Source organism: Otolemur garnettii, unplaced genomic scaffold, assembly GCF_000181295.1.
Source record: "Otolemur garnettii isolate 467f Iridium unplaced genomic scaffold, OtoGar3 scaffold00028, whole genome shotgun sequence".
Classification (NCBI taxonomy): Eukaryota; Metazoa; Chordata; class Mammalia; order Primates; family Galagidae; genus Otolemur; species Otolemur garnettii.
Genome location: NW_003852423.1, coordinates 9032162 through 9047496, shown reverse-complemented (window position 1 = coordinate 9047496; position 15335 = coordinate 9032162). Strand labels below are relative to the sequence as shown.

At 32.4% G+C, this 15335-nt stretch overlaps 1 protein-coding gene across 1 annotated transcript in view; it reads left to right on the top strand.

The window, feature by feature from the left end:
• The window catches only part of SKAP2 (src kinase associated phosphoprotein 2), a 183469-nt gene that overhangs the window by 7802 nt on the left and 160332 nt on the right, over positions 1-15335 (top strand). The window contains exons 2-4 of the mRNA XM_023512433.1: positions 1736-1841; positions 2460-2485; positions 11679-11786. Of these exons, the coding sequence (XP_023368201.1) occupies positions 1736-1841; positions 2460-2485; positions 11679-11786 (240 nt within the window). The remainder of the gene's footprint in view (positions 1-1735; positions 1842-2459; positions 2486-11678; positions 11787-15335) is intronic.

Sequence of the window (15335 nt, the reverse complement as noted above, 5' to 3'; positions counted from 1 at the left end):
CAGTCATTGTGCCAGGGATTCTCCCAAGCATTGAGACGGATTGGAAGAAAGAATTAGCAGTAGAAAATGTTACTTCTTCCCTTATTACACTGTCTTAGAAGAGTTACTGTAAGGGGAGCCAGTGGTCTTTTCCATTATAGATAATGGCTGAATATCCAAAGATTGCTTGCTCCTGTGGATACAAAATTTAAAGAGCATAGAGGAGCATGCTTCTTCATAAATTTCATTGTTTTAAACTCACTTTAGAAGCCTGTGTCTAATTTGCACTGGTTCTGGATTACGTCTCTATGTAACCCTCTTCCAAACACAGCAACTCAAGGAAAAGAGCCTATGACATTTTGCTTTCATTTCGTTTTGATTATTTTTGCCACATTAGTTGCTGATGGACTTCAAACCATAAGCTATTCAAAAAAATTATTCCAAGATTAAATTTTAATTCTTTCACTTGTCATATTGACGTAATGAAAAATTAGCTTTTTATTTTTATTATGAACGTATAACAGTTTAATCCACCTTCCTCATTGGCTCAAGATACTTTTGTAATTGAGAATTTAAAATCAATTATGAACATTCTATCCCATATTTTAGGGTTTAAATTATTAATGGCAAGTCCAGTTGAGAGTCATTATATGACTTTGATATCATTTTTGTATCAAGGTGAGTTAGGAGACAACATAGTTATGTAAAAAAGTTATGTAAAGCATACATACATCTCTTTCAATATGAAATATGGATAATTTATAACCATGCCTACTTAAAATTTTTTTAATGATATCCTCTGTATTTCAAAATGTGCTTTAATTTCTGAAAATAAAATTAAGTTGCACAATATTTCATGAACAATAAGAATGGAATTATAAAAATCAAACCTGCAAGGACTTGAAATTGTACATGAAGGAGCCTGACAACAGGATAATTTAGACGTTTACCAAACTTTTTTAAAAAAGAAGGTATAAGGGAATGTTTTATGAAGCCATAGGAATCTTGTTTCTTGGTACATTTTTACATAGTGAAAATCTATTTTGCTACATCTTTATTTCAGAAATATTATGGATGGTTCTATATAACAAGGCAGGAAGCAAGAGCTCTCAAAACTACACAACAGGTTATCTTTGTTGGGGTGGCCAGCATGGGTGGGGCAGGTGGGAACTGTGAGGGCTTGGTTTGGAGATCTTGGCTAGAAGAATGAATTTTTTTTTTCCTTTAAAGTTTTAAACATTGTATATACCTATTGCAGATATCTAAAAATGGACTACACTAGGGAAAAAATACCCTTGCCAAAGACATTAGCTTATATTGATATAATATTGTAAATGAGCTGTTTATTCAGGAACTTATAAAATGCCATAAAATGATAGTAACATATGCATAAAAGCTTGGTGTCTGCTTTTATAGAAGATAATTTGTTTTGTTCTGTAGGGCACCATAGTTTATAAAAACTCATGTGCTGCTTTCTGGTTCCATGATGCCAGATATCCAAATAGCCTTTGTTATGCTAAACATAGGTAGAGCATACAAATTTTATTAGATAAGTGATGAACAGGTTTGTCCAACTTTGTATTTGAAACATACTTTTACTGTTATGCTTTGGATTGATAAATAATTATAACAAATTATACAGATATTAACACTTATGTGTAGAAACAATCATTATCCGATTTGTCTACACACACACAGAGGCACAAAATGATTCTTTTTGTAATTTGTATCCTGTTTCTTATATTTCATGGTTTAGATGTTGAAACATTTGTAGCGGACATACTGAGAGGGGAAAATTTATCCAAGAAAGCAAAGGAAAAGAGAGAATTCCTTATTAAGAAGATAAAAGATGTAAAGTCTATGTAAGTCACTCTCCTTTTGTTACTGATTTCTTACTTAGAAGCAATTGTGTAATATTTTAATAAGGAATTGATTAACATGGAGGTAAATTTTTTATTCTAACTTAATCATTGTTAAGTACTTTAAAGGACAAAGGTATATATTTACTATAATAGTTTTAAAATACAGAAATGTTTGTCATAATATGCTTTTTATGAGGGTTCTTAATTATGTATTTAGCTAAGCATTCTGGCAAAATCTGTTTACTTTGATTAACCAGGGTTATATTTGGCTTAAATGATAAGACTTAGGTAGCTGGAGGATTTTAATATAAATATGGAACATACCTTAGACACTGAAAAAGAGAATTCTTTTAATTGTTTCTATTTTAAATGAATAAATGTAATACATATTGTAGGTATTAAAGATATTTCCTCATTTTGCTACTGTATTTAGATCTTTAAAAATAATTTTGTTATACATTTCTAAGCATTTGGAATTGTCATTGCAGGACAGGAAATGGTTTTTACTCTAGGTATATATTTATAATATAGATTTTGGATTTGAAGTATTACCACTTGATTAGACCTTGTTTTGATATTTCAACCTCATTTAAAAATACAATGTTCTTTATTTTACAGTTACCTTCAGGAATTTCAAGGCAAAGGTAAATATTTATGTTTGTCACACTTGAAATTTCTTTTTCTCTGTGAAGATTTTCAGGGGACTACTCCACACATATTGAAATTTAATAGTTGGAATCAAAATTTAAATTTCCGTATTGTATACTTAGACCCTCAAGATGAGAGTTCTAGCTCCCCCTGCTGAGAAAAAAAATTAAAAAGCATATCCACAATCTGCTCTGCACAGTCTTTGGGTGCAGAAGTCTTATTATAAGTATTTAGCATTTTCAGGTTTTGTGTAGAGTACATCATGGCAGACGTTTGTTAGGGAAGGTGTACCTTCAGTTACACATGGAGTAATTCAGTGAAGCAGATCTGAGATATTAACCCAACAGCATTTAACACTGTAGAGATTATTTTATAGTAGTGATGGGAACAGGAGGGCCTAGGGCTAAATATTTACAGGTAATGTTTTTTAAAACAGTATACATTGTTGTTTGAGAACATGAATAAAATCATTTTCAAATGTTGGTGTTTGTTTTCCTTGTGGTTCTTTTGAAATAAGATGTACCACAGAAATTTATTAAGAGGGGAATTCAGTTTCATGTTTTGGAAGTATGTGAGAGTGCTGGTAACACAATTGTCTTCCCTTAGACTTGAGCGATAGCTGCTTAGTACACTGAAAACCAGATCAAGAAAGGTGTAGGAAGATCCTACTCCTTCATGTCTTCATGTAAGGGAAGCTGGGTATGGCCCTCACTTCCCTGATGCTGATTCATAAGTCATGACCTACAGCTTGCAGATGCTGTGTGAGAGGTCACAGTATGATGTCAGTTAACCTACATGGAGCTAGAGTCTGAGTTTGAGGAAGACACAGGGTGACATCTTCTAACTAAGGTTAGCAGATCCCACAGAGTAACTTGTAATTGTACCAATAGATAAGTCAGAAGGTAATGACAGTTAGTTTCAATAAACTGATTATTTAACCAGACAAACCTAAAATCAGTTGAGAGGAGTCTTGGTTTCTTTTCACATTTAATAGTTAAGATTGGTGTAATTGAAGGTGATGAAGAGAGATTTTTTTTTTCCATATTAAGATTTTTAACACTTAAAGAGCAGGAAACTCGTCTTCCCCACAAGTACCCACTTTTTGGTACTCTACAATAAATCCTTAGGTTTAATCATGTTTCATTTGCTTGCTTGAATATAGAAATGAATTTATTTATTTTAATTATCACATTTATTATGTATACACTATTTTTGGAATACTTGATAATCAGATTCTTTTTTTTTTTGAAACAGAGTCTCAAGCTTTCACCTTCAGTAGAGTGTCGTGGCATCATAGCCCACAGCAATGTCCAACTCTTGGGCTCAAGTGATCCTCTTGCTTCAGTTTTTTTTTTTTTTTTCCTTTCTATTTTTTTAAGTAGAGACAGGGTCTTACTCTTGCTCAGGCTGGTCTCTAACTCTTGAGCTCAAGCAGTCCACCACCTCGGCCTCCCATAGTGCTAGGATTACAGGTGTGAGCCACCATGCCTGGCTCTGTCCTTCTCTTCTTAAAAGTCATATTTTGTTCCAGTGATTACTTACAGAATGTGCATTGTGACTTACTTATTGTACATTTAAAAATTTTAGGCTAAAAGAGCACAGTACGGTGGCTCACTCCTCTAATCCTAGTACTCTAGGAGGCTGAGGCTGGTGGATTGCCTGAGCTCACGAGTTGGAGACCAACCTGAGCTAGAGCAAGACCTCGTCTTTAAAAATAGCTGTCTGTGTGTTGTGGCAGGTTCCTGTAGTCCCAGCTACTCGGAAGGCTGAGGCAAGAGAATCACTTGAGCCCAAGAGTTTGAGGTTGCTGTGAGCTATGGATATCACAGCACTCTACTGGGGGTGAAAAAGTGAGACTGTCTAAAAATATTGTTTTTTAAGCTGAAAAATACATAATAATATAAAATTCATTGTATAATTGAGTATGGTTACTAATAGTGTAGGAACTTTCCCTTTGGTATTCTGTTTTAGAACTTGTTCAGGTGTGTGGATATTAAAATTACATTACTGTGGTAATATATTCTTTGTCTCCAAAGAGAATGGAAGTTTGTGTGGTATTTTATAGAAATTAAAAAATGAGCCTAAAATAAGAGTTCAAATAATGTGGAATTCAGAGATCCCCCATAATCATTTTCTCTCTGAATAAGTCATTTGTAGCTCAATCTGGCTGTATGGAGTTAACTAATCACCCAGAGTGCCTGTTTATTCAGAAATAAACCTGTAGATAATTTAAGTGCATTACCTTAGAGAAATATGGGAAGCTGAGTAATTTTATGTGATTGTACCCTCAAAGTATATTCAGCTTTGTTCTAAAAAGACTATTCCTATAGTTTATTAGGCATAGTAAAAGGTACCTTCTTACTAGTTTCAAGGTAATTATTTAAAATATGGTACATCTCTTTTAAAAATAGGAACTTATGGGTGGTGCCTGTGGCTCAGTGAGTAGGGTGCCAGCCCCATATACCACCAAGGTGGCAGGTTCGAACCCGGCCCTGGCCAAACTGCAACAAGAAATAGCCAAGCCTTGTGGCAGGTGCCTGTAGTCCCAGCTACTCCTGATGCTGAGGCAAGAGAATCACCTCAGGAGTTGGAGGTTGCTGTGAGCTGTGATGCCCCAGCACTCTACTGAGGGTGATAAAATGAGACTCTGTCTCTAAAAAAAAAAAAAAAATTAAATTAAATAAAAAAAATAGGAACTTATTAGAGATCTCCACATTGAGTGAATTCAGTTCTAAGTATGATGTGATGCTGCTGCTGCCTTGCTCCCCCTTGGACATTTTCCCCTGGAGCTTTTGGATTCTGTTCATCTAAGGAGATCTAGGCAGAATTCCTTTTGTCTATTTTCCTGTTCTCGCTCTCTCTGTCTCTCTCTCTTATCAACCTAGGGTCACAGTGAACTGAACAGAAGCTGTTTCCCTCCTTTTTACCTCTGTATCTCTATTTGATTTACATAGTCTATTTTTTTAATGACAGTTAAGTACCATTTTAATATTATTGTCAGGAGAAAAATGGACCAGGTTGAGAGTTCTTAAATAAAATGAGTTTATTCAGATCCATTCCTTTCTAGTAAGTCAGCTATTAATTTCTCTAATGTACACAGGCGTCTCTCCTCCCTCCTTCCTTTCCATATCCTCCCCCTTTGCACTCTAATCTCTCATCTTGAGATTTAACAATACAGAATTTACAGCATATGGTATTTTAGTTCTTAAAATTAATTGAATTAAAATATTAAGGTGCACAGATCCTAGAAGACTTATTTTGTATTTCCTTTTTTGGGTGGGGGCGAGAAAAGTGTAGAAACTTACTTTATTACAGTGGCTCCCAGACATTGAAGCTTTTCATTAGCTGACTTTCCACTTGTTATTTATATGCATTTCCATAGAAAGCTGTTGCTTTATAGCTTCTCTTCTTGTTTCTTTAAAGATTAAATAGATCTAGATTTTCTACTAGAGTCTAGATTTTCTACTGGGGAGGAATGACGAATTACAACTTCAGAGTAAATTATTGGTTGATTTTCTAAATTCCTTGGAAGATTTGAATCTAATCAACTACATCTTATTATTCATTTAAAATATTGCCTGTTTCGTCTACAATAGAAGAGTTCTTTCTTATATCTTTCAAAATATTACACATGACAGCATGACTTTAACCCTAATTTTTTACTTACAGTATAGCATAGTACCATAAAGTATCCTCCTGAACACAGGCTCCCTGCACTGGAATTATGCTATGTTATTATTTTATAATTATTCTCTGACACATAGCAAGGTCATAAACCTCTTAAATATGATTTAAAATAATTTTTTACAATAACAGTATATTGTTATTTGAATAAAGACTTACTGAATATTAACTAGAATTTTCTGTATAGTTTATATAAATATATATATATATTTGTATAAAGTACATGATAAAAAAATTTTACTTACAGTTGTATTTTTACCCTGTATTAGTCTTCTTTTATTCCAGTGATGGTTTGGATGTGATTGATTTCTTTATAGAATGATTTATTGAAATAAGACAATGTGAAAATACTCGAGCATGACACACAGTAGGTGTTCAGTAACTGTTAATGCATATTCTCAGACACAGCTTCATTCATCTAGAAGATTTAAGTTAATCTCAGCTTACAGTTTTGAAATAATTTGGGGGGATATTATAAATTATTTAAAAAGGGCATATATGTTGGCATGAGACAAATATTTCAAGAGAATATTTTGCTTCATGTACTACAGTAAAAAAGTTCTCACTTTATTCCATAAAATCTTTTTTCTTTGCTTGTAAAAAGTTTTTAGATTTTTGTCTTTGAGACACCGTTAAATATGCATAGATTTCCTTAGAAAGCAATTTCCTTTGACCTTCTTGCTGTTATTTCATAATTTGTTAATGGGATAAATTACTTTTTTTAAATAGCTGTAATATTAGGTAAGAAGTGATCCATTTTTGTTTGTGATAATGGAATCCTTAAGAATAGCAGAAAACTTCAAAGTTTAGATGATGTTTAATTTCCTTTTCTTTAACCTTTGTAATAGTGCATTTTCTGCTAAAAGTTAGACTGCAGTGAAATCTGAGCAAATAACTCACAACTTTTTTTTTTTCCCACCACCCATTCCTACTCCTGGCTTTGTACAAATACATTAGCACATCTGAGACGCTGGAACCTGTAGTATTAGTATATATTTCAGAGGCAGTGTTTGAAGAATGTATCCTTATTTTATTTTTAATATTTGCCATTATTCTATTATTTTTAAGTTAATATACAAATATCCATTGTATACTACTAACAATTAGAGGCTTAAAGATATGACAACACAAAATATGAAATACATAGAGATAATTCTTCAGAAATATATAGTATTTCTGCATGGAAAACTTTTAGTTGTGATTGAAAATATAAAAAGACACATGTCTGGTATCCTGATTTTAAAGCTCTGCCTCAGTTTGGTGCAAGAATTTGTCTTTACTATTTGCATGCTGTAAATTAGTCCTCTTATTGTGGAAGAATTGTGAGGAGAATCTTTTTACTTTTGGTGATTCAAAAATCTAAGGAATTAAACTTCCCTTAGGAAAGGACAATAGTACAACTTTTGGAATAGGCTTAAAAAAATGACAAGTTAAAGGCTTAGTTCTGTTTGGACAAGTGAACCAAGTAGAGACTTAGAAATTAATTTGTTTTCACTAGAGTAATTTTTCCCCTCTAAGTTTGCACTGTAAGAGGAAATAGCATCTAAATTTTAGGTATAGGTTGAGTAGTATTCTTATTCAAAATGCTTGAGAGCAGAGTTGTTTTGGATTTTGGAATATTTGCATATACCTAGTGAGATATCTTGGGGATAGGACCCAAGTCTAAACGTGAAATTCATTTGTTTCACATACACCTTATACACGTAGTCTGAAGATAATGTTTTACAATATTTTTAATAGTTTGTATGCATTGAGCCATCAGAAAGCAAAGGTGTCAGGTGTGGAGTTTTCTACTGTGGCATCATGTCAGTACTCAAAAGGTTTTGGAGCATTTTAGATTTTGGAGTTTTTGGATTAGGGATGTTCACCCTGGATATTATAATGTTTAATTTTTATCTGACTTTTGTTTAAAATAGCACCGCTTTGCCAAAACAAGCAGTAAATTGGGTAAACCACCTTCAGTGGTGGTAGAGATCAGGACTTTTCTATTGCTATTGGGCTGTGTCTCTAGTCAATTAGGAAAATGTTAATTGATAATGAGCCATTTAAAAAAGAATGGGTAATAGTGACTTGAACCTGACTATCGTGAATTTAAAAATGATTTTTAGAGAAATAGGCTGGTGTGGTGTGATTAAACCTTGATTTTGCTGTGATATTTAAGTTGCTATTGCTACTGAAATGATAGCAAGGGAGGTCTTGGATCATTGTCTTTTAGACTGTTAACTTTGTATTGTTAATTAAACTTCTGAAAGTTGTGGGATAAATCAAATGCTTTTCTAGGGAAACAAGAAACTGTATTAATGAGCAACAACCCCATAATTATCCTTGTGAGTACATAACAGGGACACATTCATGTCTTTTCTTTGCGCAATAACTTTTACAAAGAAGTATTTTTAAACTGATCATTAATTTTATGACCACAGAAATGAGATGCAAAATTTATGCTGTTGTCATTGGCACAGGCTCAAGGCTCCACTGACATTATGTGTGATTGTAATAGAATGGCTGCCAACTAATGATTCTGTAGACATTTCATTTGAGCATGGTTTCCTTTTAGATGTCTGATTAGGCTGTAATGCTTTCAATTATGTCTGTAAATTGTATTGGGTACGTTTACCTGATGCCCATTGTTGATTGGGAGTTCAGCTTTCTATAACATAAACACAAGCTGAACATTTTCCTTTTAATTTATAGAAGACTTTGCAGGTATAGCTGCAAATACTGAGTCCCTAGGGAGGAAAAAATGCTTTGTACTACTCAACAGCGACCCCTGTGTTCAGGCAGAGCTCTTCATAAGGCTGCAGCTTTTATTCTTTATTGGGTTGAAAAAAAATTGGGAGGTGGTGGTGGTAGGAAAAGGAATGGATCATTATTGGAACAACAATGAGAAGAAAAGGACCAGGTTGAAAATGTTTTTTCCTTTCAACTTAATGCAGGTTAAAAAGGGAATAGTCTTGTACAGATACCATATAGATGTTTTACTTTCTGAGTTAATTCAAAGGATTTAGGGGGGGAAAATAAGGAAGAAATGAGGCCAATAGCAGTACTTAATCTATTTTATCTTAGATAAATCTAAATATCACAGTGATGTTTAAAAATACTTGCAATGAACTGAAGTTCTTAGAGTAGGTAAGTTAAAGACAATTTCACTTCAATACAAAATCTGAAAAAGTATTTTTTAAAAAGTGACAGAGGTCTTTAATATGTTAGTAGCCAATTTGTGTAGAGTAATATTCTCAATTCATGTTATGTATTATTGAGTTCCTTGCTTTAATAATGATCATTTTGCTCTATTTATATGTGTAATATATATATATGTAAACATACATTTATTGAAAATAGATTTGTATGTGCTTCTCTGTGTATATGTGTATATATACACATAAAACTGTGTAATGGATATTATTAAAGTATAATAAACTATTTCTGATTTTTGGGACCTTTAAGTTTTGATATTTTCTGTTTGTTTCCACATAGAGTTTAATAGATTTAAGCCTGAGTATCCAAATTTTTTCAGAATCCTTTCTATATATTCTTTGGTTTTACTGTTTTTTGTTTTTTTTTTAGGCCATAACAACAATATTCTAAGTGCTAAGTTCTAGTGATGTTTTTTGAAGTATTCTATATCCTAATATGTATTTTTATAGTAAGATTTATATTTTAGTGTCTGATATAAAATTTCCTTAGAAAATTCATACCATCAGAATCCTTACTCCATTAAGAATATAAGGATACTCTAGCAACTAAGAATTACTGAGAATTTCTTGATCTCTAATACTACACATTCCATGAACTGTCATAACATGCTGACAATACTTTTACTAGCACCTTATGAGGTTCTTTCTTACCTTATATTTGAAATCAGAGAACTCTTAATGAGAGAAATATACTTAGTGATCACTGAATGTTCTGAGAAGTACTCTGAAATTGCAAAAGATAAATTAAGATCTAAAGAATGAGTAGTATTTACACGTTCTTTAGAACTTTAATTGGGGAAGAAACATCACCACATTGAGTACACCTTAGTGGTGGAATCACTAAGGACAATATAGCCATGTTCGTGTTCTGCCCTTTATCGCTTTAATGAGAGATGTTCCTATCTTTATTTTTTTTTTAGGATAAGGACGATGGCTTGAGAAATAGCAAAATTATAAAGAAACAGATGAACATTTAATTTTAAAAATTATTTTGACCGTGCTGTCTTGAAAGAGGCTATTTTCTCTACTAAAAATGTGACAAATGGCGGGGGGGTGTGTGTGACACCCACCAAATGGATGTCAGAAGATATAGATATCCCTTTGGAGACAGCAGTAGCTTTAATATGGATCTGCCCAAGAACTGTAGTTCAAGAGTTTACCATGGGTACTGTAGGTTTCCTGTTCAGGTTTTCACCATGTTTTTCGAATAATCCCTGAAGTGGTTGTTTTTCTTTTGAACTGTTAACAGGTAACTTGAATTTTTTTTTTTTTTTTTTTTTGAGGCAGAGTCTCAAGCTGTCACTGTGGGTAACAGTAAAATATTTGGTATAGTATTAGGCATACATTTTTCTTTGTTCTTGAATCTGGGTGAAGAATGAGTGCTTATATGTAATTGGGCCAACAAATATTAGTATTCAGTATTTCTAGATTCAATATTTTTTTAAAAATTATTTTAACTGAGTCATGGAAAAAATCTGTATATTCACTTAACTACAAAGTCTTCTCTCTCTCTCTTTTTTTTTTTTTTGGCTGGAGCTGGGTTTGAACCTGCCACCTCCAGCATATGGGGCCAGCGCCCTACTCCTTTGAGCCATGGGCGCTGCTCCTACAAAGTCTTCTTAAACAATAAAATACCCAACCGACCAATTTAAGATTTGAAAACCAAGTAGGAAAACTGGACAAGACATTAAAAAAAAATGGTAACATACCACTGAATAAAATTAAAGGGGTCTAGTTTGTAAATTACCTTGTTTAAATTTGAAAGGATTGTATAAATTGTACAGCAGTTTTCCCCACAAAAGATTCCTACTCTGGAAAATGCAACTGAGTATTTTTAATTTACTCTAATGTAATCCTGTGATTTTTAATGAAAACACAAGATGCTTCAAATTAATTTATTATAATTTTTCCAAGTATAGAGTAGGTAAATGGAATTATTGAGTTATTTTCTCTGCTTTGTTTTCTGTTTTGCATTATTGCTGTTTTGGTGTTTTGTTTGTTTTAGATTCATCCTGTTTAACCCTGCTCTACTTTTTGAATAATTTTTGTTGCATCCACCTTAATTTGGGGACTGTATCCTTTTGGGTCTCAAATGTGCGATTGTACTGCCCTTCAAAAACTCTTCACTCTTTATCTAAGTTACAATGTATATAAACTGAAATAGAGCCTGTTTATCCTTAGTTCAGAAAGTTTGCTTTGCTTTTCCTTAACCGTGACTAAATTTAATAGTAAACTCTAGCTCTTCTAAAAAATTAACACTGTTTCAAGTGGCTAAATTATAAAAGGCATTTCTCTGATTTGTTTACAGGTGATGTGGAAGATGGGGAGGAATACGACGATCCTTTTGGTGGAGCTGCAGACACTATTTCATTAGCCTCAGAACGCTATGATAAAGATGATGAAGCTCCCTCTGATGGTATGTGACATTTTCTTATGGAACAGTGATTTTCAACCAGTGTGACTGAGGCACTCTGGTGTGCCGTGAAAATTGTAAAGATCATTAATTAAATTATTTTCCGAAGAAATGCAAAGCACAGTATGTTCTTTTTTTTTTTAACCCTTGTTTTGATCAGCATAATTCAAGTGTGCTGCAAAAGGTTAACTATAGGTTCGAGTGTGCCGTGAGATGCAAAAGAACACACCTTTTGGCACTTTCACACAAAACGATGCCATGTGTAGAGGTGGTGGTCTTATCTGGAAGCAGAATCACATAGAAGCTCAGTTAACTTACCTTTACCAAAACCTTTTAAGGAACAGAAGAGCTCTCTCTAGTGGTTCCAGTGAGGTTTTCCTAAATATGTAATTGCTTCTTTTTCTAGGAAATTTTCTTTACTATAATTTTAGGAGAGTGCTCGCATCATTATATGAATGGTATTAGTAACAGTTTGTTGGTTAGTTTAATATTATCAGATTCTTGTTTAATTTTATTGTGCTACTTAATGGCTTGTTGTATTATTTATTTTATAAATAATGAAAAAGGGTTTTGATCTATTTTTTTCTGAAAACTTTATACAAAACGAGTTCATAAAATATTAAATCAATTATTCCTACACTGCTTTCTCACATTGAGACAGGTTTTTATCAAATGCTTCTTTTAATACACGTTTTCATTTTTTTGATTGTCACTTAAAAATGCCCCTCATTATGCAGTAATATTATAGTGTTTTGTATTAACTGAATTAGTAATAAAGTTAGTTGATTGTTTATATCTTCGTAATTTCTAAAAGCTCTTGAATGTTGCCAAAGTTATGAAACTTGTCTTTCACGTAGCATGTGTTTTTTTCTGTTATAGCTGTTGAGTGCATCTGTATTATAGAACCCTTATAAAGTTGATGTATAGTTGTAAATTAAGAGTGTGTATCGATAAATTAGCCATGCATATTAATTTGTGGCACTCAAAGTTTCACATAGACATAGAAATGAATAATGCCTTCTGCCACTATATGATGATCAAACTGTGCAGTTCCATCTCTAAATACAATTGCTGAATGAAAATATGCTTCCTGCAACAGAGCACTCCACATTTTATGTTATCTAGATTATTCCCTTTGGAAACATAAATTGCTTTTATGAGGTATAAAATTATGTCTATTGCAGAACAGGGATAAGTCAAGTACATGCATAAGTGATAAACATTCTAACCACTGTTTCAGAACAAAACAATCTTTTTTTAATATCCAGAACTTTGTATAAAGTGTAGCAATAATAATCGTATCTGTTTCATGTTGAATTTTACACTTTGGCAAACATTTAATTTCTATTTTTAAATTTTCTATTTTTTTTTCCTTTTGTATTCTCTGTCTTTTAAAAAGATGCACATTTCTCTTCACTCACACTTACTGTCCAAAACAGAGGAGGATTATTACCCTTTCTAACCTCATCTTCAAGAGCATGTCTACTAGAAAATGTTTATAATTTCTGAAGTAATATTTTCAGACAAAACGGTGGAATTATTATTTAAGTTGTACTTTTTAGAGGGCAGGATATTTTTACTTAGGAGAATATACATAAGCAATATTTTTATAGAATATATATGCTCAGAGTTTCTCAAAATAATGTAAATATTTTGATGTATAAGGTAGTGTTAAATGCATTCTTAAAAAATTATAATCTAAAAAAAGTCCAATAATTATTCTGAGAGCTAGAAATTTGTTAGAAAAAGTGAATTATTATTAAATTATAGTGCACTTACATTATTATTGTGTTTTCCTTTTTAAGAGAAAATAGCTTACATGTTTTCACAATCAAATATAAAGGAAATTAATATTATGAAAAACATTTGTTGCTAAAATGTAATTTTATTGATATTTGAAATTGTTCTATAACATCCACTTTTGTTAAATATCAATGCATATTCATTAACATTTAAGCAATTCATGAGCAGATCAAAAATTTAACCTTTAGTATTCATTTTTGTTATATAAATAGTATTATTTTTGATAGTTAACATTTTCTTTTAAGAACATTATTATAATTTGCAAACTACCACTTGGATTTTTAATTTTCATTCTAAAATATCAACTCATTTCAGTTTTTTTCTCTGTAACTTGGATTTTTTTTGTGTGTTTTCTTTCCTTTGCAGAATAAATTTTCCTTCATTATGTGTCCTAAGTCTCATGATATATTAATTACAAAAAAGATAATGCATTTAACAATAACTATAACCAAGTTAGCACAGGTCACCAAAAGGCCTTTTGTCCATCGGATTGTTGTTTTGTCCTTTTGACTTTTACCTTATGGTAGGCACTAACAAAGTATCTGAACTTTGATGGATTCTAAACTCTGAACATGATATGTATTTTTCATAATGCTAATGTAATTTTCAAGGTGCTGAAAAGGTCAGACCTGCACATCTCTATGTGTATTCTAAGTCTGTCTTTCGCTTTAATATTTCTTTTTCTCTGTTCCTCTGGTTCAAAAGTTCACTCAGTTCCCAAATGGCCACCTAATTTTCCAGTTATTCCCTCAAGCCATATGTGTTTTGGTTTCTTTATGGTTTATTAGGTACTGTAGGAAAGTAGCATAAGTTATATCTTCTAATGAAATTCAAGCACACTTCAGTGATGCTTCGACTTGATTGCTGGTAGCAATTAAATCACAGCCAAGGAGAATAATGCATAATCTCACATGGTCCAGACACCCTATAGAAATTGAATAGGGATGAAAACAGAAAACAAAACAAAGTCTCCAAACCCTGCCAGACGTGCTGTTTGCAGCTTGCCTTTTTTTTCTTTATTGGCCAACTGCCTGATTGATAGCAAAATCATAACTTGCTGCATGCTAACAGGCAGAGTTCACTTGTAGGTTATTGTGAGCTGATAAAGGGTTAGATGGAGTTTTGATTTTTCGCATTGGACCTTGGTACACCAGATTAATGGAATTTCAATGAGAGACTAGCCACAGCTTTGTCAGAGAAACAGATGGAGATTCTATAGTCATGTCTACTCATTAATACTAGTTGCCTGAAAGGTGTGTTGCTCCTCTATACAAAAGAGTTGATATAATTGATTTTTGAGTGGTACATTGAAAGAAAGTACCTTACTGACGACTAGAATTGTAACAAATGGTGACAGATTTTTGTGTAGCTTGTAGCATAAAAATATTGTACTTTGTAATTTTTTTCTTTTCTCTTTGAAAACACTTTATTTTTTTGAAAAGAAAAACATTTTAAGACCAATAGCAAAAAAGGAGAAAATGACATGCTATTGCCTGTTAGGAAGAAAGAAAAAGAGTCTGTATCTTATTTATAAATGATTGTATGACTGCTGTTAGAGATTCATTTTGATATGATAATATTTAGAAGAAAGTCTGCTTATTAGAAGTTTCATTTTATTAGCTTTATTTTTCTGAAAAACTAGAAAAAACGAATCACAGTGGTTTCTAGACTATTGTAGATCACTTTTAGAAGTTTTATGCTATCCTGTGGCTGGATATACTAGAGTATTAATATAAATGGTACACGTCA